Source organism: Protopterus annectens, chromosome 7.part0 (genome assembly GCF_019279795.1).
Source record: "Protopterus annectens isolate FY-2018-M chromosome 7.part0, PAN1.0, whole genome shotgun sequence".
NCBI lineage: Eukaryota > Metazoa > Chordata > Ceratodontiformes > Protopteridae > Protopterus > Protopterus annectens.
The window spans coordinates 12,625,036-12,646,548 of record NC_056739.1 but is presented as its reverse complement, the minus strand read 5'-3'; the positions used below and the strand labels follow the sequence as shown (position 1 = coordinate 12,646,548).

The window sequence follows — 21,513 nt, the reverse complement described above, 5'->3', positions numbered from 1 at the left end:
GCTCTGCATTTGCAAGACAGTTGTTCTATTTGTCATTCCTTCTCCTCAAGGTCCTGCAGGAAAGGAAGAGGAAATTCATTGAGAGAAGATTGTTAAAGCCTTTGTTTCAGGAAGCTTTGAGTGACCAAGATGGATCCAGCAAGTCCTCAAAGTCTTCCAAGATGTTGGACTAAAAAAAAAAATTGAAAAAGTCTTTGACTTCGGCTTCACTGCTATCGGAGCTGACAGTCTTTACCTTTCAGAGCCGGTCCCCAGTCTTGGAACCGGTGTCCAAAGCACCAAAGAGTCCACTTCTGCAGTTGATACCACCTTCGGTACGATCCTCTCGATCTATCAGCCTGTCGGATCTGGATGTGGATCGTGTGGTGCAGAAGCTGTTATTGACACTGGCCTTAGCAAAAATGTTATCAGCTTCAGCCCAAATGGCCTCGGAGCCGAAGACCCTTGCCCCGACTCTTACTATTCCTCCTCTAAGCCATGCTGGTCCTTCTGAGCCGGAGGAAGTAGACCTGATGTTAGTGGAATCCTCCGAGCCGACACCTGTTCCAGTGTCTTCGGCTCCATGCCCTCTGATGTCCTCGGTGCCAATCGAGGACTATAGGAGCTGACACTGTCTGGTCGGGTCCGGGGAGGACAGTCGGACTGACTTGTCAGTTCTGACTTTACCTCTTGGGGCCTCGGCTCGGATGAGCTCAGCTCCTACCTTGAGCTCGGAGCCCACTGTCCCAGTGCCGGGGGGTCGATGGTTTCTTTGTCTATGTCGGCTCCCTCGCATTGGAGCAGAGGTGCTTTCGATGGCATGAGGAGAGTCATGTCTCCTAGGACATCCTCGACCTCAGGCCTGCCTTCCTCCTCCTCTAAAGTGCCTGTGTCTGCTTCTGCCTCACACATCCTGACCAAGCATAGAGACCCAGAGCCTCAGGAAGCCCCATTTGGTGGCCCCTGCTCTTCTGAGACCTCACCAGAAGCTCCCACTGATGAGGTTCCCAGGAAGAGATTGTGTAAAAGGAAACATCTAGACTCCCCACAGGAGTCTCTAACATCAAATACTGACTTTGATGAGTCAGAAGGGTCCCCTCAGTCCCTCTCTGAGGATATATCATTCACTGAGATACTTGAGATCCTTAGGCAGAGGGGTGACTGGAAGTCCAAAAGCCCTACTGAGGATGAGTCAGTTCTCCTGAAGGCTTTCAGGTGTCAGCCCTCCACCTCTTGGGTGACTCCGCCCTTCGATGAGCTGATGCACCTGATCTCACAAAGGGTGTGGGAGTCTCCGGATACTATGGAGCCTGTCCCTAGGAGACTTAATATGTTTTGTCAAGGGGGGGCAGAAATTAATTTTTTTAACAAAAGGTGTTCCGGTTGATGCCATGGTGGTGGCAGCAGCCACCAACAAGGAAATATCTGAGACTTCCTCATCTATCCATACTCCTAACAGAGACTCCAGGATTATGGATAGATATGGAAAGTGCATGTTTGGTTCAGCAACCTTTGCTGTCCTTTCGCTGAACTATCTAACCCATTTTACCAGGTTGCGAAGAGATCTACTTAAGGAGTTAGGAGATGCTCTTCAGGGTACAGTAGCTGCAGGAGCTTCCAACAAAGTTGTGGTCCAGCTTGCTACCCTCAGTTCTATTGTCAACTCATCTATGCGCCTCATCTCATATGCAGCTGATGGAACGAGTAGGGCAGCGGGTACAGAAGTTGCTCTTAGGAGACATTCCTGGATGCGCTTGTGTTCCTTCGCAGAGCCCTTCAAGTCATCCTTTGTGAACACTCCCTTTGATGGCTCATCCCTTTTCAGGCCTAAAGTGAAGGAAACCTTAACCAGGTGTGAACAGGATGGAAAGACTCTGTCTACCATCTGAGTCCATTTTTCCACCCCTACCTGACCCTACCCTAAAGGTTCAAGGGGAGGAAAAATGTGGTTCCTAAAAGCCCAAAGAGCCTTTCAGGACACACGTGGTGAACCCCCCTCCAGGGGCAGAGGAAGGGGCAATAGTGGAAGATGCCGCCCTCGTGGCAGAATGAGTCCACAACACCAGGGCAACAGAGATCACTTCTCTGGGAATCCCTACCAGCGCTCCTGATTGGAGGCCCGACTCTCCTGCTCTGGAGGCAGTCGGGTGTCACTTGACTTTGTACCCAGATGCCTGGCTCAAAATAACAAAAGACAGCTGGGTACAAAGTATCATTTCCAGAGGATACTTCATTCCATTTACCATACCCCCTCCAATTATAAGACAAATCCCGGATGTTCCACCCAGTTACAGGGAACAAGCCATCATGGACCAAGTAAAGGTCCAAACGTTGCTAAGAAAAAGAGTCATCCAACTAGTCCCAGCAGACCAGACAGGATCCGGAACTTACTCAAGATTCTTTTTGGTTCCAAAGAAGATGGGGGACTGGAGACCCATATTGGACCTCAGCAGACTGAACCAGTACGTAAAGAAAGAGAAGTTTTGGATGGTCATGCTTCAGTCTATACTTCCCTTCTTAGGGAAAGACAATCGGATGTGCTCAATAGATCTCAAGGATGCGTACTACCACATAAAAATGGCCAGACCATCCAGGTATCACCTGCGCTTCTGGCTGGGAGCCAGTCACAATCAGTTTTGAGCCCTGCCCTTTAGTCTCACTACAACCCCCAGAGGGTTCACCAAATGCATGGCAGTGGTCACGGCTCACCTGAGGCGTCTAGGATTCCAGGTGTTTCCGTACCTCGACGATTGGCTCCTTACCACCGCCAACAGGCATCAACTCATTCAGGCCAGGGAGTCCACTCTGTCACTCTGCAACCATCTGGGCATTACAATCAACTCAGAAAAATCTGTCTTGTCGCCATCGCAGCATATCGTTTTTATTGGGGCAGAGTTGGACACCACCACCACCACCACACTAAGGCTTCCAAGAGAAAGAGTTCTTCTTCTTCTTCACCAGCATGTCAGCATTATGATATCAAAAGACAGAGCACCAGCATCAGAAGTTCTGAAATTATTAGGCATGATGGCAGCAGCAATTCTAGCCATACCACTAGCTCATATGCACATGCGGATACTTCAATGGCTGTTGTTCACTCAATGGTCTTACCAAGGGTTCCCTATGACTCACACTATAATGATCACAAATTCTTTCAAAAAGGACCTTCAGTGGTGGTTGACCTCACTTCATGTCACAATAGGACGCCCATTTGTGCTACACTCTCCAGCGGCCACAGTGACCACAGATGCTTCCCTGTTAGGGTGGGGGGGGGGCATTTTCAGGGGAAAGACTGCCAAAGGCACATGGACCGATCAAGAGACACATCTGCATATCAGTGTCCTGGAGATGAGAGCAGTACTTCTGGTGTTGCAGTACTTTCAGGACTCTCTTCCTCTGGGTACAGATGCTATTCAGACAGACAACATATCGGTGGTCTGGTATTTGAACAAACAGGGAGGAACCAAGTCTTACTCCCTTTGTCGCGAGGCTCTCAGAGTTTGGCAGTGAGCTGTTTCCACCCAGCGCTTTCTGTTGGCAACGCACATCCTGGGGAAATCCAATGTGATAGCAGACAAACTGAGCAGGGCAATCTTGTTGCCCCACAAGTGGTCCCTCAAGAAAGAAATATTGGACAGGATATTCCACAGGTGGGGCCAGCCTTGCTGTGACCTTTTTGCCAGTCACATGAACACAAAATGCAGAAGCTACTTTGCCCTGATTCCCCCTCCGGGAGAATCCCCAAGGGACGCACTTGTACATGATTGGTCTCCGGGTCAGGGACGCACTTGTACATGATTGGTCTCCGGGTCTCCTATATGCATTTCCACCAATTTCATTGATACCCAAGATTCTACAGAAAGCAAAATCCCTGAGAAGGACCATCATTCTAATAGTCCCTCATTGGCCTTGTCAGATTTGATTCCCCTTCCTTCGACTTCATCTTTTGGAGGATCCCTGGATTCTGGACCCATTTCTGGACCTTCTGATGCACCCGTCGGGGAATCTTCATCCCTCTCTGCAGTCCCTGAAGCTAACAGCTTGGCTGATCCAGTTCCCATCATAGCCAGGTTCCATAACTTCTCTAATGAGACAAAACCGATCCTTTTGTCTTCTCATAAATCTTCTACTAAGAAGCTATACCTTAGCAAGTGGAAACATTTTCTGTATGGGCCTCTAAAAATAATATTGATCCTTATCAAGCCCCTATGCTTCCATCTTAGAGTTCTTGACTATGATTTTTAACAAGGGAGCTGCAGCAGCAACAGTTCAGGTTCACTTGGCTGCTATTTCTAATTTTCATCTTGAATTTGAAGGATTAAATATCATGTCTTACAAGTTATCCAATGCCGTTCTCAAAGGGACTTTTCATATTAGACCACCTGTGAAATCTCCCTATTCTCCATGGAATCTAAATTTTATGCTTTCCCACATAATTCTTCCACCATTTGAACCAGCTTCATCTTGTGATGTCAAATTTTTGTCTTGGAAGACCATCTTTTTGGTAGCTATTACATCTGCCCGCAGAGTGTCAGAGCTTCAAGCTTTGTCCATCAAGCCTTCCTATTTGATATTCCATGCTGACAGAGTCTCACTTAGAACAAATCCCTCATTCTTGCCCAAAGTTTGCACTGAAACCAATCTTAACCAAGTTATTGATTTTGTCAGTCTTCTTCCCCAACCATTCCAATAATTTAGAGTATATGCTGCACAAACTTGATGTTGGCAGACAGCTCAGATTTTATTTGGATAGAACAGAAGATTTCAGAAAATAAGACCAGCTTTTTGTTTTATTTTCAGACACCAGGAAGGGGAGACCAGTGGCTAAAACAACTCTGTCTAAATGGTTATCTGATTGTACTACCTTTGCCTATTCATCGGCCAATATGTCTTTTCAACATAAGATTAAAGCTCACTCAACCAGAGCAGTTTCTACATCTTCTGCCTTTTCTGCCAGACGTTCCACTGATAACATTTGTGCTGCAGCCACTTGGTCAAAACCTCATAACTTTATCACTCATTACAAGGTTGACATGGGCCTCCTTTGGATCCACGGTCCTGAAAAATATACTCCCGTGAGCCACCCGAGATTGATGGTGCTTGGCACGCTACCCATCAGTAAAGAATGAACGGCGAGATTGAACAAATTCACATAAAGAAGTTATGTACTTACCATAACGTTCCATGTGAGTTGTTCATCTCGCCTTCATTCTTATGTTCCTCCCTCCTGGGCTGATAGATGACCGAAATGCTGGATCCATCCTGGTTACTCAATCCTTATATACCTTTCCTTGGGGATAAAAGAATGACATATGGTATTCTTATACGCAACAAAAAAGATCTGAGATAGTTCCAGGTGCATCATGGGATAGGAACTTGGCCTTGAGCTATTTGAAGACCTTGAGCTTTGCAATTGGCTGTATCTGAGCCGAGGGATTGGCTCCGAACCCAACAGTAAAGAATGAAAGCGAGATGAACAATTCACATGGAACGTTATGGTAAATACATAATTTCTTTTTATCCTCACTACCCCTTCCTAGCCTTGTCAGATTTGGTTTTCCTTCCTCTGGATTAATCTTCTACATCCACCATGGATTCTGGATCGTACTGCAGACCTCCTGTCTCATTCAAAAGGCATAACTCAGCCAGGCTTGAGCCTTAAGTTGATCACATGGTTTCTTCAGTTCCATTGATTGCTGGACAGCCCAGGCTGTCCTCCCAGTCCATTACATTTTGTTATCTTCCCATAAGCATTCTACTAGAAATATTTACAAGAGTAAATGTAAAAGATTTGCTGTTTGGACCCTAAAAAAAATAGGACCCTTTCCAGCACTGATTTCAAGTGTCCTTGACTTTTTAGCTACAATTTTCATTGAAGGTGCTAGTTACTCAACTATTAGAGTACAATTAGCAGCCATTTCCACCTTTCATCTGGGAGTAAATAATGATACCTTAGCTTTCCCTAAAGCTTGCAAAACCTTTCTAAGATGAACTTTTTTTTACTTAGACATCCATTAAAGGATCCTCCCCCTCCTTGGGATTTAAACATCATACTTTAGGTCATGACTCATCCTCCCTTTGAACCTTCAGCCAAATCCGATCTAAATTTTTTTGACTTGGAAAACTGTTTTCTTAGTTGCTATTACATCTGCCAGAGGAGTGTTTCAACTTCAAGCATTGTCCTGTAAGTCTCCTTTTTTCACAAGGATAGGGTTTCTCTATGGACCAATCCATCCTTTTTACCAAAAGTGGTTTCCGAGTCTAATCTTAATCAGATCATTAACCCTCCAGTGTTCTTTCCAAATTTTTCATACAAAAATGAGTATTTGTTACATTTGTTAGATGTGCACAGACAATTACGTTTCTATCTTCCCAGGGCCAAGGATCTAAGAAAGTCCGAGCAATTGTTTGTTTCCTTTTCAGATTCAAAACTAGGCAAACCAGTATCTAAAGTTACTTTGGCCAAGTGGCTAACTGATTGTATTACATTTATTTATCAAAAATGGGCTTACCTTTACCAAAACCACCCAAAGCCCTCTTTACCATGTGTATAGCAACCTCATCAACCTTTTTATTCAGAACTTCCTTGGATAATATTTGGGCAGCTGCAGTTTGGACTAATCATCCTAGCTTTATTGGTCATTGCAAACTGGATCTGGTCTCTAGGGGAAGAGTAGCCTTTGGCTCAGTTATGCTCCGGAATATTATTCCTTAGAGTCCTCCAGGATTTAGGTAGCTGAGGACCCTGTCCCAGCAGTTGAGGAATGAATGAAAATGGACAACATCAGATTAAAAGGTTATGTACTCACCATAACATTCATCTGTGTTTTTCATTTTCATTCTTCATCAACTTCCCACCCACCCTCCCCCCTCTTTGTTCTACTCCTGGAGAGATCGAAGAGTATTTCAGAAACCTCTGTTGCTTATTTGAGCTCCAGCTTTCATTCTTTTCTTAATTTCCACTGTTTTAGTCATGAGAAGCAAGCTAGATCTGAGGTATGTTAGGCTGGTGGGCATTATGGATAAAGGGAGGAGCTCAAATGTTCAGGAATCCTATGATCTGGAAGAAGCAGCCTAGTCGGATCTGAACCCCAACAGTTAAGGAAGAAGGAAAATCGAACACACAGATGGAACATTATGGTGAGTACATAACTTTTTATTTTGGGAGTGTATTGAGCTGGCAATTTTTTAAAATTCATATAGCGTGCTCTGTTAGAAATATTGGGTGAGCAAACTGGTGTAACTAAGAAAATGATTCTTTTGAGCTGTGATACAGGATCTTAATTGCCCAGACATAGAAAGGCCTTGGAAAGTTTAAGTCCAGTAGCTGCCCAAAAAGTAATTACTAGAAGATGGAAATCAAAGTCTAAACCACTGGATTTGAAGTATTGAATATTGCAACAGCGATAAAAAAAAAATGGAAGTGGGATCTTTAGAAAAGGAAAGAAGGAAGTTGCATAGTATTAAATGGAAATTGTGGGAACAATCCATGCAAAATAATGTTCTGGAGGAAGGGTGAGGTTTAAGGGAAGGCAGGAATTAAGCAATTTATGTAATGTTGGACTGGTGATAGCTATAAAAAGAACATATGTGATGTATAATGTATGCAACTAAGAACATGTTAATATGGTTTGATGTTATGTTGTCCTACCTTGTCTTCATTCTTGCTGGTTGGGTTCGGAGCCGATCCTCTGCTCTGACTCGGCTGCATATCAAGCTCGAGAACTTCTACTGGCTCGAGGCTACAACCTATCCCAGGATGCCTAGCGGCTGTTTCCCAGATCTCCTTTGCCAATTGAAGCATCGAGATTGTCTTCGCTGGCTCAGGCTAGTAATTACTTTTATTTTAAAATTTTCTCTATATCTTTGGCAAAACTTTTCCATTAGAGTCTATTAACATCTTCCCTTATCAAGTAGTATGCTCGTGTGTGTTGTTTTTTTACTTGGATGTGTCTTTGGCTGTTCTCTTTAGGGCCCTTTTTCTTCTTCTTCTTCTGTCCCCTTAAGGAATCTGTTTAAGTTAGAGGATTCTTTCTCTTTAGCCCATTTTTTTCTTACAGGGCTTCTTTCCCTTTCCTTAAGGAGTCACCATTTAAGTTAGAGGCAGCTCCTCAGGTTGGAGGAGACTGTCGTTTAACTTAGAGACTTCTCCACCACCCACTCTTTCTCTCCTAGTTAAAAAAAAAAAAAACGTTTGCTTCTATACTGTTATTGCTGATAGTGGTTTTTCCTTTGGTATCTTTACAATGTCTAAAGAATCTACTAAGGAATCGAGATAATCTGGGTTTAAAAAGTGTGATTCATGCACCCAGAAAATGTCTCTAACGGACAGACACACAAGTTGTGCATATTGTTTAGGAGCAGTCCACCTGCAGGATTCTTGCTCCATTTGTCATGTGATTAGTGCAAGGGTCCTACAGGAAAGAAAAAATAAACTCATATTAAGAGGTTTGTTGAAAGGCCCTTTTGAAGAAGGTAATCAGGCCTCAAAATTGGACAAGACAAAAAAGTCAGCTTCGTCGGCTCCGGTGTCTGAGCCATCAAGCAGTCACAAGGGACAAGTATCTTTGGAGCCGAAGGTTATTGGTTCCGACAAACCTGGCCTTCCCTTGGTTCCATCTGAGTCCACGGAACCATAGCAGAGCTGAAAAAGGAGTCGGTCACCATCATTAGAACCAGTACACTTGGTGCCGCAATCTCCATTACTACAGTCGGTGGCAGGTAGTCATAGGTCATCGAACCATTCCTCTCGGTCTTCCAGAAGTTTATCAGATGATGAAGTGGAGTGGGTGGTGAAGAGGTTGCTGCGGATGTGGGCCCTGCCACAAATTCTTTTGAGCCCTTCAGAATGAGGAGCTGACCACTGTACCTCAGGTGTCATCTCTTCCTCCTCCAACTCAGATGAGTTTGGAGACAGAGTGTCAGGAAGTCATTGTACTGGAACCGGTGGAGCCAGTAATCACCCATGATATCTCAGCTCCATTTGCTCCAATCTCGTCTATGCTGTCGTCCATCGAGGGATCTGGGAGCCGATACTCCTTAGTCGGCTCCGGGGGGGAGTCGAGTCGGACCCTTGTCGGAACCGACTCTCCTACTTAGGTACAGTTGAGTTCAGCACCCACATCAGCCTTGGAGCTACCCTCCTCAGCGCCGGCTAGATCTCCCGGTCCCTCGGGATTGGAGTCTCTCTTGGCCTAGGATTGCAGTGCCTTTGAGGTGATGAGGAGTGTGCTGTCCACTGAGTCTGCTCCACACACTCCTCCCCCTAAAGGCCAAGCATCTACTGCTTCTCATTCCCTCCACCAGCCCCAGAGTAGAGAGTCAGTGCCCCAGGAAACCCCAATGGGTGGAACCCCCTCTTCAGACACCTTCCCAGAACATCCCTCCAAGGAGGTCCAGATAGGTTGGGGGGGCATTTTCTGGAACAGATTGTCCAAGGAGTATGGAAAGATCATGAGTACCATTTGCACATCAGTGTCCTAGAGATGAGGGTGGTGCTTCAGGTGTTGCAAGCATTTCAGAAATCTCTTCCCATAGGGATTATTGCAATTCAAACAGACCATATGTCGGTGGTATGGTACATCAGCAAACAGGGGGGAACCAGATCCTATCCCCTATGTCAAGAGGCCCAGAGAGCTTGGCAGTGGGCAATTTCTTCTTATAACTTTCTGACTGCAACGCACATCCCGGGGAAATCTAACTTAATAGCAGACAGTATAAGCAGAGCAATTCTCATGCCTCACAAGTGGTCCCTGAATCAGGAAGTTGCGAATCAAATCTTTCACAAATGGGGCCAGCCTTGCTACGACCCTTTTGCCACTCCATTCAATGCCAAATGCAGCAACTACTTTGGCCTCATTTCCCCTCAGAGAGAGTCAGCGAGGGATGCACTCAGTGATTGGCCCCCAGGGCTTCTTTCCCCCATTTCCATTGATTCCATAGGTGATTCAGAAAACCAAGTCATTGGGTCGCAGGTTAGTTCTCATTGCTCCTTACTGGCCTCGTCAGATATGGTTCCCATTCCTTTGGCATCACCTTCAGGAGAACCCGTAGATCCTGGACCTAGTGCCGGATCTTCTGACACATCAGTCAGGAACGCTCCACCCCGCTCTTCAGAGCCTCAAGCTGACAGCTTGGTTACTCCACTTCCAGTCTGAGCCAGGCTTCCAGAATTATCCCCTGCAGTACACCACATTCTGGTTTCCTCGCACAAAAAGACGACTAGGAAGCAAATGGAGGAGGATCTCTTGTTGGGCAGGCAAAAAACACATAGATCCCTTTACAGCCCCTATACCTGCAATTTTGGAATTTCTAACAGAAGTCTTTAATCAAGGGGTAGTGGCAGCCACTATACGAGTACAATTAGCCGCCATATCAAATTATCATGTGGGAGACCTCAGATCCAATGTAATGTCCCAGAGATTATGCAAAGCTTTCTTTAGGGGTACTTTTCTATTAAGGCCACCCTTACAAGAACCTCCTCCACCATGGGACCTAAATTTAGTATTATCATCCTTGATCCTTCCTCCCTTTGAACCAGCATCCTCTTGTTCACTAAAATTTTTATCTTGGAAAACAGTCTTTTTGGCAGCAATTGCTTAAGTTAGGAGAATTTCAGAATTGCAAGCTTTGACTATCTGCACTCCATATTTGAGTTTCCACAAAGATAGAGTTTCCCTCTGAACAAATCCTTCCTTACCAAAAGCTTGTTTTGAAGTGAGTTGAAACCAATGTATAGAATGCCTATGCTTTTTCCTAACTATGGCAAAAAGGCACAATATAAGCTTCACCAATTGGATGTGCATAGACAGTTGCATTTTTACTTGCATAGGACCAAAGATTTCAGAAAGTCAGACCAGTTGTTTGTTTCCTATTCAGAAAATAAAAAAGGCATGGCAGTCTCAAAAGTTACTTTGTCCTAACGGCTTACTGAGACCATCACCTATGTCTGTAATTCTCATAATAAAGAACCACCAGGGAAAGTTAGAGGACATTCAACTAGTGGTGCTTATTCAATCCAGACTCCCATTGGATGAAATTTGTGCTGCTGCTACATGGGTTAATCCTCACACCTTTATCTCTCATTACAAAGTAGATGTGGCCTCCCGGAACAGGGCATCCTTTGGTTCCATTGTCCTGAAGAGTTTATTCCCTTGAGCCACCCAAGAAAAAGGTGCTGGGACTCTGTCCCAACCAACAAGAATGAAGGCAAGATAGGACAACATAGCATAAAGACGTTATGTACGCACCATAACGTTCCATGTTTGTTGTCCAAGTATCTCGCCTTCATTCTTGCATCCCACCCATCCATTCTCCCTCCTGGAGGATCTAGAGGACTTTACAGTTGGCAAATATGGTCTGATTTCCTTCTTGCCTCTTTACCTTTATGACCAATATATTTCATAAAATTTCTTTTCTGCATGTTAGCATACTCTAGGGAGTAGTTTCTCAAACGAGATCTGGGGAACAGCCGCTAGGCATCCTGGAATAGATTATAGCCTTGAGCCAGTAGAAGTTCTTGAGCTTTGGTATGCGGCCGAGTCGGAGCCAAGGATCGGCTCCGAACCCATCCAGCAAGAATGAAGGTGAGATACCGGACAACAAACATGGAACGTTATGGTGAATACATAACCTCTTTTTTTCGTTTATATTAATGTATGCTTGCCTATGTCTTAATTGAATTGGTAATATAATAAAGGTGTTAAAAACAGAATTGATGCTGTTACTAAGTTGCAGGCTTGTCCTTTAGAGAAGGTTAAGTAACTGGCAAGGAATGAATTCCATTTGAAGTAGTGAATGGTCCATATTTATGGGGGCATGATAAAATGAAGTACTTAAGAGTACGGATTAAAAAAAGGATTCTGTTGTGGCAGCTATTGGTATGTGGGAACAGACTAAACAAAAGATAATACGAAAATTGAGAAATTGGAAGCTCTGTTTTATGGATATGGATAGCAAGATACAAGCAGTTAAAATGTTTTAGTCCCTTTAGATGTTCTTTGTGTTTCACTGTTGCAGTCATCACATTTGGGTTATCTGCTTGCAGTAGCCCTCATTCGGCCTGATTATCAAAGTCTTGGGTCCTGCATCGGTTGCTGTCCCATCTTCCGTGATGTCGGGTAGTCAGGGGTATAAAGCATGCAGCCGACGCCATTACATCAGTCTTTCTTACCATGCAGTGCCTGAAGCAGAAGAAGTTCGCAAGTGCCAGTCGGCCGACTCCTGAAATTTTCGTTTTCGGGTTTCAGAACCGAAGTCTTCAACTTAAGCTAAGTACCCCGTTGGGGAAACTTTTTCTTGCTCTAAACTGATGTCAGTAAAAGTCAGTAATTGTATTTCTTGTGGAAAGCAAATACCTCACAAAGATTTTCATTCGTACTGTATTCCTTGTCTAGACCATGACCACAACGTACCTTGCTAACGGTTTTGTGCCTTATTTAAGCAACAAACTATTCGTCTTCGGTATATTTACACTTCTAAATATTTTGGTACTCGGTTCAATTATCCAGCTATGTCTTCTGTAAGCCATCCGACTACCAACATTTGAAATAACACAAAGATAAAGACAGAGACAGGCCGTCTAGGTCCAAAGCTGCCGACGACGCTTCTTCTAAGCCAGTCACCAGTTCGCCAGAACTCAGTGAGGCGCTTTCGCAGCCCCTGATACCCGCTACTTCAGATTTGCAGGCCTCTACTGAGACCCATTCGGAGTCCAGTATGCCACGAGATGCTTCAACTGTGGAACCTGCGGATGTCTCTACCTTGGATGGGTCTGGAGCCACTGTGCAGGCACCGGCTTCTGAGGGTGTATTCAGGCCTACTGACTTGCATATTAAACCAATGCCATCTTCTTCTTCAAGGCCTAAAACTCGAACCATGCCTAGAAAACCAATGCCCAGACCGCATGGTCAGGCCTCTATGCCTAAAAAACAAATGATAAGAATGGCTGAAGACCTTATTACTTTAATCAGGGGAAGCCAACCTTCTCCCTCAAAGAGACCTAGGACTGAATTTGCTTATGATACTTCTGACCAAGATTCTGAAATTTCTGTTTCCTTTGATGACCAGGATTTACCCTTATCTACCTATGAGGGTTCTGATACAGAGGACTCTATTCCTTCTGCTCCCCCCCCCCAGATGATTTCTCTTTTGGTGAAAACCTGCATACTCTTAGGGAGCACTTTCTCTGGGAAAGCCAGGATTGCTCTGATTCTAAAAAGAGGCTTAGGGATTTCTTACTCCTGCCCCAACACAGGCCTTTAGCTATCCCCCCTGTACTAGACATTGTTGATGATGCCTTTTCGGAATCTAGCTTGGCCCCTGACTCTTTACCTCCTGCTCCCAGAAAACCTGATAAGTATTACAGGGTTCCTGACTCTCACAAGTTCCTTTGTAAAAATCCTACTGCGGATCCTGAGACCATTTCACAGGGACCCAAGGGCATTAAGGCTACTACTGCCAAAAATCCTACCCCCTCTGATAGAAACTCCAGGGTGCTGTATAGATGGGGTAAGAAAGTATACACTTCTGCAACTTTGGCCATTAGGATCTTAAACTGCCACTTGCATATATTAAAGTATCAGCAGCATATTATTGGATTGCTTAAACAGAAAATGATGTTGATTTCTGACTGTGCTGAAAATAAGGATTTACAGGATTTAATGCATTCTGCTGAAAAGGTTGGAAAGCATACTTTGCAATGTGGTTTTGATTCACTAGAGGCTTCTTGCAGGGCTGCTATCACTGGGTCTGTACATAAGAAGGCATGCTTGTCTTAAGGAGCAATCTTTGCCAGATCATGTTAAAGCTAAATTGCTGGATGCTCCCTTACATCAGGACCGCCTGTTTAGCAACAAAGCTGAAGAAGTTCTTAAAAAGATGGAGGAAAAAGCTAAATCTGTGCAAACTGTTAAAAGATTTCTACAAGTACAGCCTCCAAGACTTAGTGGGCATTGGCTCTCTAAGAATTGGTCTTTTCCTGCCTCTTCCAGGCCTTCTCAGTCCAAACCCAGAACCAGCAGAACACCCAGGCTTCAATCCCAAGGTATGCACAGGACTAAACAGTGGGGGGCCCCCACTTCCAAATCAGGGAGTAGTAAAACTCCCCCCTATGGTAAACTGTCTCAATGACTTAACTTTAAATCTTCCAAGCTCTTCTCAACTGACTGATCCTTTAGGGGAAAGATTGCTCTGCAGGCAAAAAACTGGGAACTCATTACCCAGGAAAATGGGTTTTAAATATAGTTTCCCAAGGATACAGATTTTATTTCCACATTACCAACCCCAAACGGTTGGCCAGGTCTACCCCCAAATCAGTGGGCAGAGGCTCAAAAGCAAGTATTCTCTCTCTTAAGCATATAGGCTATTAAAACTGTACCAGAAGAGGAAAAGGGACAAGGTTTCCACTCGAGACTTTTCCTGGTACCCAGAAAAGACAACTCATGGTGTCCTATCTTGGACCTTTCTATCTTAAACACCTTTTTGGTGTTTCCAAAATTCAAGATACTAACTCTTCACCAGTTATTTCCTATGCTAGGCAAAGATGCCTGGTTGGCAACACTGGATTTAAAGGAAGCCTACTTGCACATCCCAATCAGGGAATATTGCAGAAGATACATACGCTTCAATGCAGACTACACACACTATCAGTTCTCTGCACTGCCCTTTGGCTTATCTACTGCGCCCAGGGTATTCACAAAGTGCCTAGCTCCAGTCATTGCATTTTGCAGGCAAAGAAATATCCAAATATACCCATACCTGGACGTTTGGCAGAAAGCCAGGACATACTTTTGAATCATCTGGCATTTGTACAAAATGTGCTAACTTGTCTGGGGTACACCATAAATGAAATAAAATCACATCTGGTACCCTGTCAACAAATTATATTCCTGGGAGCAAGTTTGAACACAACTTCCCAGATGGCTTTCCTCACGCCAGACAAACAGATTCGTTTGACAACTTACTTCAAACTAATGGCCACAAAAACCCTGCTATCTGCAAGGCAAATACTGCAAGCCTTGGGGTTTGTGGCCTCCTGCATTCTACTAATTCCATATGCAAGACTGCATATGAGGAAACTACAATGGTATCTAAAAAGCCTATGGTGTCAACATTCTCAGGATCTAGAAGCAATGTTTCCTATCATACCTTGCCTACGGTTAGAGTTCCTTTGGTGAGCAGAGGCCTGCCACCAAAACAAGGGACTACCATTCACTCTACCCCTGCCCCCCTAACCCTAACAACAGATGCATCAGACTATGCATGGGAGGCTCACCTGGAAGGGAAGTGCATTCTGGGCAAATGGAACCCAAATCAAATGCACCTGCATATCAGTCAAAAAGAAATGTTAGCTGTATGGAATGTTCTGACAGCCTTCAAGGACCACATTCTTTTAGGACAATTAATGGTACAGATGGGCAACACCACTGCTATGTGGTACATAAACAAGCAGGGGGTACCCATTCTTCCCACCTCTGCAGACTAGCCATGGCTCTGTGGAACACAGCCTTGAGCTACCAAGTGCATCTACAGGCTCAATTCCTCCCAGGAAAACTAAATTCACTGGCAGACGAACTAAGCAGAAATCTCATGGACCCACACGAGTGGAAACTGAAACCAAAGACTTTCAACATGTTGATAAACAAATGGGGGAGCCCAGATATAGACCTGTTTACCTCCCCCCAGAACTACCAATTGGACAAATTTTGCACAAGGACTCCCCACAAACAAGCTTGGAAAGTGGATGCTCTGTCCTTCAGCTGGAAAAAATATATCTGTTTATGCCTTTTCTCCTCTGCCTATCCTCTCCAAAGTACTACTAAAAATCAAACAGGACAAACCAAGGACGATACTGATTGCACCAGACTGGCCACGCCAACACTAGTACCCCCTCTTGCGCAGTTTGTCATTGCTGGCTCCATGGCATCTGCCTCAGACCTCTACCCTGCTGTCACAGCAGGAGAGCCAGATTCTGCACCCTCAGCTTCAAACCCTGAACCTGGCAGCCTGGCTAATTACCTAATCTGTCCATTACCATCCTTCAGTAAACAAGTGCTGGATGTCATTTTTGGAGGCGAGGAGGACTAGTACTAGAACATCTTACACTGAAAAATGGAAAAGATTCTGTGCCTAGAACCAGACTCGAGGGATGGGCACAGCAGCGCCCAAATATTTATTAAGGGGCATTTCAATTGTTACACTTAAAATGTAGTTTATATGGCTAAATGTAGCGATTGTTTAGCGTTCTACATAGGAAAAACCTGTAGAATGTTTAGGGATAGAATAGGTGAACATATTTTAGATATTAGACATCAAAAGAACACCAATGCCCTTTATAGGCATATCAACCAATTTCCTGGACATAGTTTTAAATTTGCTATTATACAACAGATTACCAAGGATTTACAAGGACGTATTTTAGATGTTCACTTAGATCTTTGTGAATTGAAATGGCAGCTGAGACTAGATGCCACTAGATACCCAGGTCTCAATGACAGCATTAGTATTGCCCCTTTGTTAAAACTTAGATACATTAATGGTTAAGGTTTACACAGGTGGGATCACCTATGTGCATATATATATATATATATATATATATATATATATATATATATATATATATATATATATATTTTTTTTTTTATTTCTAGTAGAGAACAATTAATTTACTGTTGTTAAAACTTTTATACAGATATGTTATATATTGTATAGTTATTTAATTGTATATTGTATTGAATTTATTAATATTTTATATAAGAATTAATTTGGCATTAGCTAATCTAATAATAATATATCAAGTTAGTTTTCTGTAGGATTTTATTGATTGTTTTAGGTTGTTTTTGAAGTAATATGAATAACGAACAACTTTTAAAGTGTAGTGTTCGCTTTAATTTTATGGCCAATTAAGGTTGTAACTGTTAATTAATGGAAGTATTTAAACATGTATTCAATGTTATGGAGTAGTTCTGAAGAAGTCTTATGGTATAAGACGAAACCTAGGTTAACTACTACTACCACTGCTTGGCTGTGTACTGGTTGTCGAAATTTAATAAAGTGGACTTTAACGTTCAGACGTGAATTTCTCTTCCACTGTTGGTCCGAGTGTTACGAGTTGCTGCAATCGTTTGGTGTCTTTGGTTTTTGGTATTCTGCTGGTTTAAACATGAATAACATAGTACAGTTGTGTACACTTGCCATAAATGTTGATGTCCGAGTGTATTCACTGTTGCAGTCCTGCTTACCCTCCCTCCAGCCCCCTGACTTCTTTTGGCTGTACCTCTACTCTCCTTTACTATGCTTAAAAGCTTTTTGTTGGAGGTATAACCTTGTGTATATGTATTTATATATATATATATATATATATATATATATATATATATATATATATATATATATATATAAATATATATTTAATTGCTTCCTATTAGGGTGGCAACTGACATCCGGGGCAAGAAAAACTGTTGTAATGGCATCGACTGCTTGCTTTATACTCCTGACTACCTGATGTCACGGAAGATGAGACAGCAACTGACGCAGGACCCAAGACTTTTATAATCAGGCCGACCAAGGGCTACTGCAAGCAGATAACCCAAATGTGATGACTGCAACAGTGAATAAACATCTACATTTATGATAAGTGTACATGACTGTACTTTTTATATACAGGTTGGGCATATTTTTATCAAACAGAGGAGAAGTTGTGGATAACAATTAATAAGGAGCTGTGGGATTTTATCTGGGAGTGGGAAGATGACAAAAGTCAAGTGGGATAAACTGATTCTTCCAACAGAACAAAGTAGTTTGGTATCACCTGATATGAAGGGATATTTCAGAGCTACACAGTTAAGGCTCATATGCATAGCACAGGCAGAAAGCTATAATTCAACGTACAAAAGGATGATGATGAAATGGGGAGGAAGCTCAGGAATCAAGGAGAGACTGGGTTTTTGGATGCAGATTTGTGAATTACAATAACCATACAGACTATTATAATATATTATATTATATTAATAAAGTAGCAGAAAGTATTTTAAGAACTAAGTCAACACAAGAATGGAGAAAGGAGATTCTGTGGATATGATAGACTCCAATTAGGGATACAGACAATAGACAAGAGGGGGCTGGAATTTATTGGAGGAAATTGGAAAAGGAACTAATGTATTGGAAGCAAATAATTAAAGAGGGAAAGGTAATAGAATAGGAGGAGGCCAGGAATTTATTTGGACTGCAGGCTAGAGATTATCGTCTTTATCCAAGATTGATATCAGAGTATAGGCAAAGGGAAAGAAATGTGGGGATCCTAAGTGAAAGACCAGCACTGGTAGAGTTTTTAGTAGAATCTTGAACAGAAGCTGCTGTTAACAAAGGGATAATTAGTAGAGCATATAAAATATCGCTTGCTAACTATAAGACTCAATCAGAGGAGGGTTAGAAAGGATTAGGAAGAGAGACTGGATAAGCATTTCACAAAAATAAAAACAATGGGGAGATGTATGTATATCTCCCAGGGTATGCAACAAAGTGTAGAAGATTTAGGATCTTTGCTTGGAAGTGTTTACATAGGTATTTTTATATCCCAAGTAGACTCCAAATAATTTTTCCTTAGGTAGACAGCAAATGTTGGAGGTGTGATGGGGAAAAAAGAGATAATTGGGAAACTATTTTTTGGGAGTGTAATGCGTTGGCATACTTTAAAAGTTCCCTGCAGACTACTCTATCAGAATTACAGGATGAGCAAATTGATATAACTCAGGAAATTATTTTTTGAGCAATGATACAGAATCAGAATTGTCTAGACATAGTAAGGCCTTGTTGAGTCTAATTTTGGTGGCTGCCAAATAAAGCAGTTACTAGAAAATGGAAATCAAAGCCTAAACCAACTGTACTAGAAATATGAATATAGTAAGAGAGATAAAACAACTGGAAATGTGATCTTTGGAAAGGGGTAGGAGTGAAGAGTAAATTACATAGAAAAAAAATGGAATTGTAGGAACAATACACGCAGAGATGAACAAAGTTTAAAAGAAGGCAAGATTTGAATGAGCTATGAAATGTTTGACTGACAATGACTGGATAGATTACAAGCGATGTATAATGTTTGCAACAACAAATATGTCAATATGGTTTGTTTTCATTTATATAAATGTATGATTGCCTATGTCATAAGTGATAATTTAATAAAGATGTTTCATATTTAAATAAGAAGTAGTAAATGGTGAGTATACACAAGAAGACTTTAAATTACAGTAGGTCTGTAATTACTCCCTCATCCTGAAGGCCTTTAATCTGTTGTGCACTGCACTAAATTGTGGGAGATTTTCAACTGTTATATTCATTTTGCTAAAAAGAGATACAGCAGGCCACAAAATTATATTTCTTAAAGGCAAATATCTTGTATTAGCTGAATAGGCTTCTATGTAAAGTGGAAGTGTCGTTATTGTAGAATAGGTAAGCTGCCAAGAAACGGTGCTGCATGTGACAACTTAAACTGTATAATGGTAACTGACAAAAATATAATTTTATGCTTTTATGCATATTATTGGTATGTTTTACATTTTAGCTGAGCAAGCTAAAAATCTTAGCTGATGATGCAGTAAAAATTCAGAAGGAAACTGATACACGGTGCCAGCATAAGATAACTGAGATGGTTGCCCTAATGGAAAAGCACAAGGTAAGACATATCATTTTAATTATAATACCATTTATATGTAGATGTTTTGTTTTGTTATTTTTGCTGAAATACTCAACTGGAAATAAACCTGTCACATGTGTCAAGTAGTGCTTGTGGTACCAGTGAACAAGGTTTAGAAGCAACTGTTGGAGGACAGGGGTCTGGGTATAGAAAGCTAAGAAGTATATATATTCTCAAGGAGGAACTAACTCATAGTTAAAAAGCAATACCTGGACCATGGCATCAAACGAAATGTCAAAAAAATGCAACAATGTGTCCTTTGATAAACTTGGGTACTCCTGCTGCTTTTTACAAAAGCAATACCTTCCTAAAATTGACCTATTAATTAGGGGCTTGGGTCCTTTACTGACATTGAACTATGCTCTGACCAAATTGTGACACTGCTGCTAGGAAATCCTTTTATATAGCTAGGCTGATTACCAGAGCATATTTTCTAGATCCAAGAAAGTTATCATGCCTTCCCTCTACTCCTTCCTTATCAGACCAGTAATAGAATAAGAAACTCCAAAATAAGCAATGTCTAGGACTAATAAAAGCTAGCAGCATACCTCTCAACTATCCAGATTTCGCAGAATGTCCAGATTTTTACCTTATACTTATGGTCTGCTCATCGTAAAATTTGTTCTTTTCTGGCAAATCACTGAGGACTGAAGTCACTAAATAGTAATGCACAAATGAGTTATAGATTTTATATCCTTCAAAAAAATGCATGCTAACACAAAACCTGTAATTCTAGCAATTTTTAATTTTATAAGAGCAGTGTTTAAAATCTGTCCCAATCTTTGGGCCATTGCCCACCCCCCTCCCATTATTTAAGGCTTTGTCCAGATTTCTTGCACTAAAAGGTTGAGAGGTATGGCTTCTAGTAAGAAACAAATCAGTCTAAATCCACAGAAGATTTATTGTAAATTAATCACTTTCATCCACATTAAATGAAAGATTTCATCAGAATAAAACTAAGTAGTTACTAAAACATTTAAGTATACTGTGTACATCATGTAACTATCCACAATCCAATAACAATAGATCAATCCAGTAGAAAAAAAATGACAAAAATACGGTGAAAAAATATGTAAAAATTACTTAATTTGATTCCTTTTACTTATAAAAATGCAATCAATACCATGCTACTGGTGTCTTGTTTGGTAACTGAGGATATGAATTTTAAAAGTGAGGTTAACACAAAGTCACTGAAACATAGACACAATGTAATACTTTTTGGACCAACATAGGTGTTGCAATAACTCAAGCTTCTGAGCTGGCATGAGCCCTTTGTGTGAAGTTATTAGATGTTAAGTTGTCAATCTCGCCTTCATTCTTGCTTGATGGGTTCGGAGCCGATCCCTCGGCTCCGACTCGGCACTTGCTAAGCTCGAGAGTCACTTTTACCAGCTCGAGGCAGCCCCATATCCCATGATGCAAGGCGGTAAGTACCCAGATCTCGTTTGCCGCTTCGCTTATGAGGTCCTCCTTTTACCAGCTCCTGGTAAGTGATTCTCTTTTTGGATATTTAAGCCCCTTTTTCTTAAAAAAAACCCTTAATTGTTAGTTATTAGTTAATTTTTTACCTTTTGTGACAGAAAATCCCTGTCTTTTCTAATTATTTTTAGTCAAATTTACCCATCCCATCCCCTCCCTGTTAGGGTGTGTGTGTTGTTTATAGAAATACCTTTTTGGGTATTTTATTTAAGTTAATTTTTGACTGGTGTGTGTGTGTGTTTGTTTAAAGCACCATGTCAAAGGAGAGGGTCTCAGGTTTTAAGAAGTGTGACTCGTGCTGTCAGAAGATGTCTCTGACAGGCGGTCACACTTCTTGCCTTATTGCCTAGGCCCTCTTCACCTGC

General features: G+C 42.1%; 1 protein-coding gene across 1 annotated transcript in view; it reads left to right on the top strand.

The window, feature by feature from the left end:
- Positions 1-21,513, top strand: part of LOC122805771 (synaptonemal complex protein 1-like) — a 5,909,626-nt gene that overhangs the window by 4,821,227 nt on the left and 1,066,886 nt on the right. Inside the window, exon 21 of the mRNA XM_044076039.1 lies at positions 19,538-19,648. Within this exon, the coding sequence (XP_043931974.1) occupies positions 19,538-19,648 (111 nt within the window). The remainder of the gene's footprint in view (positions 1-19,537; positions 19,649-21,513) is intronic.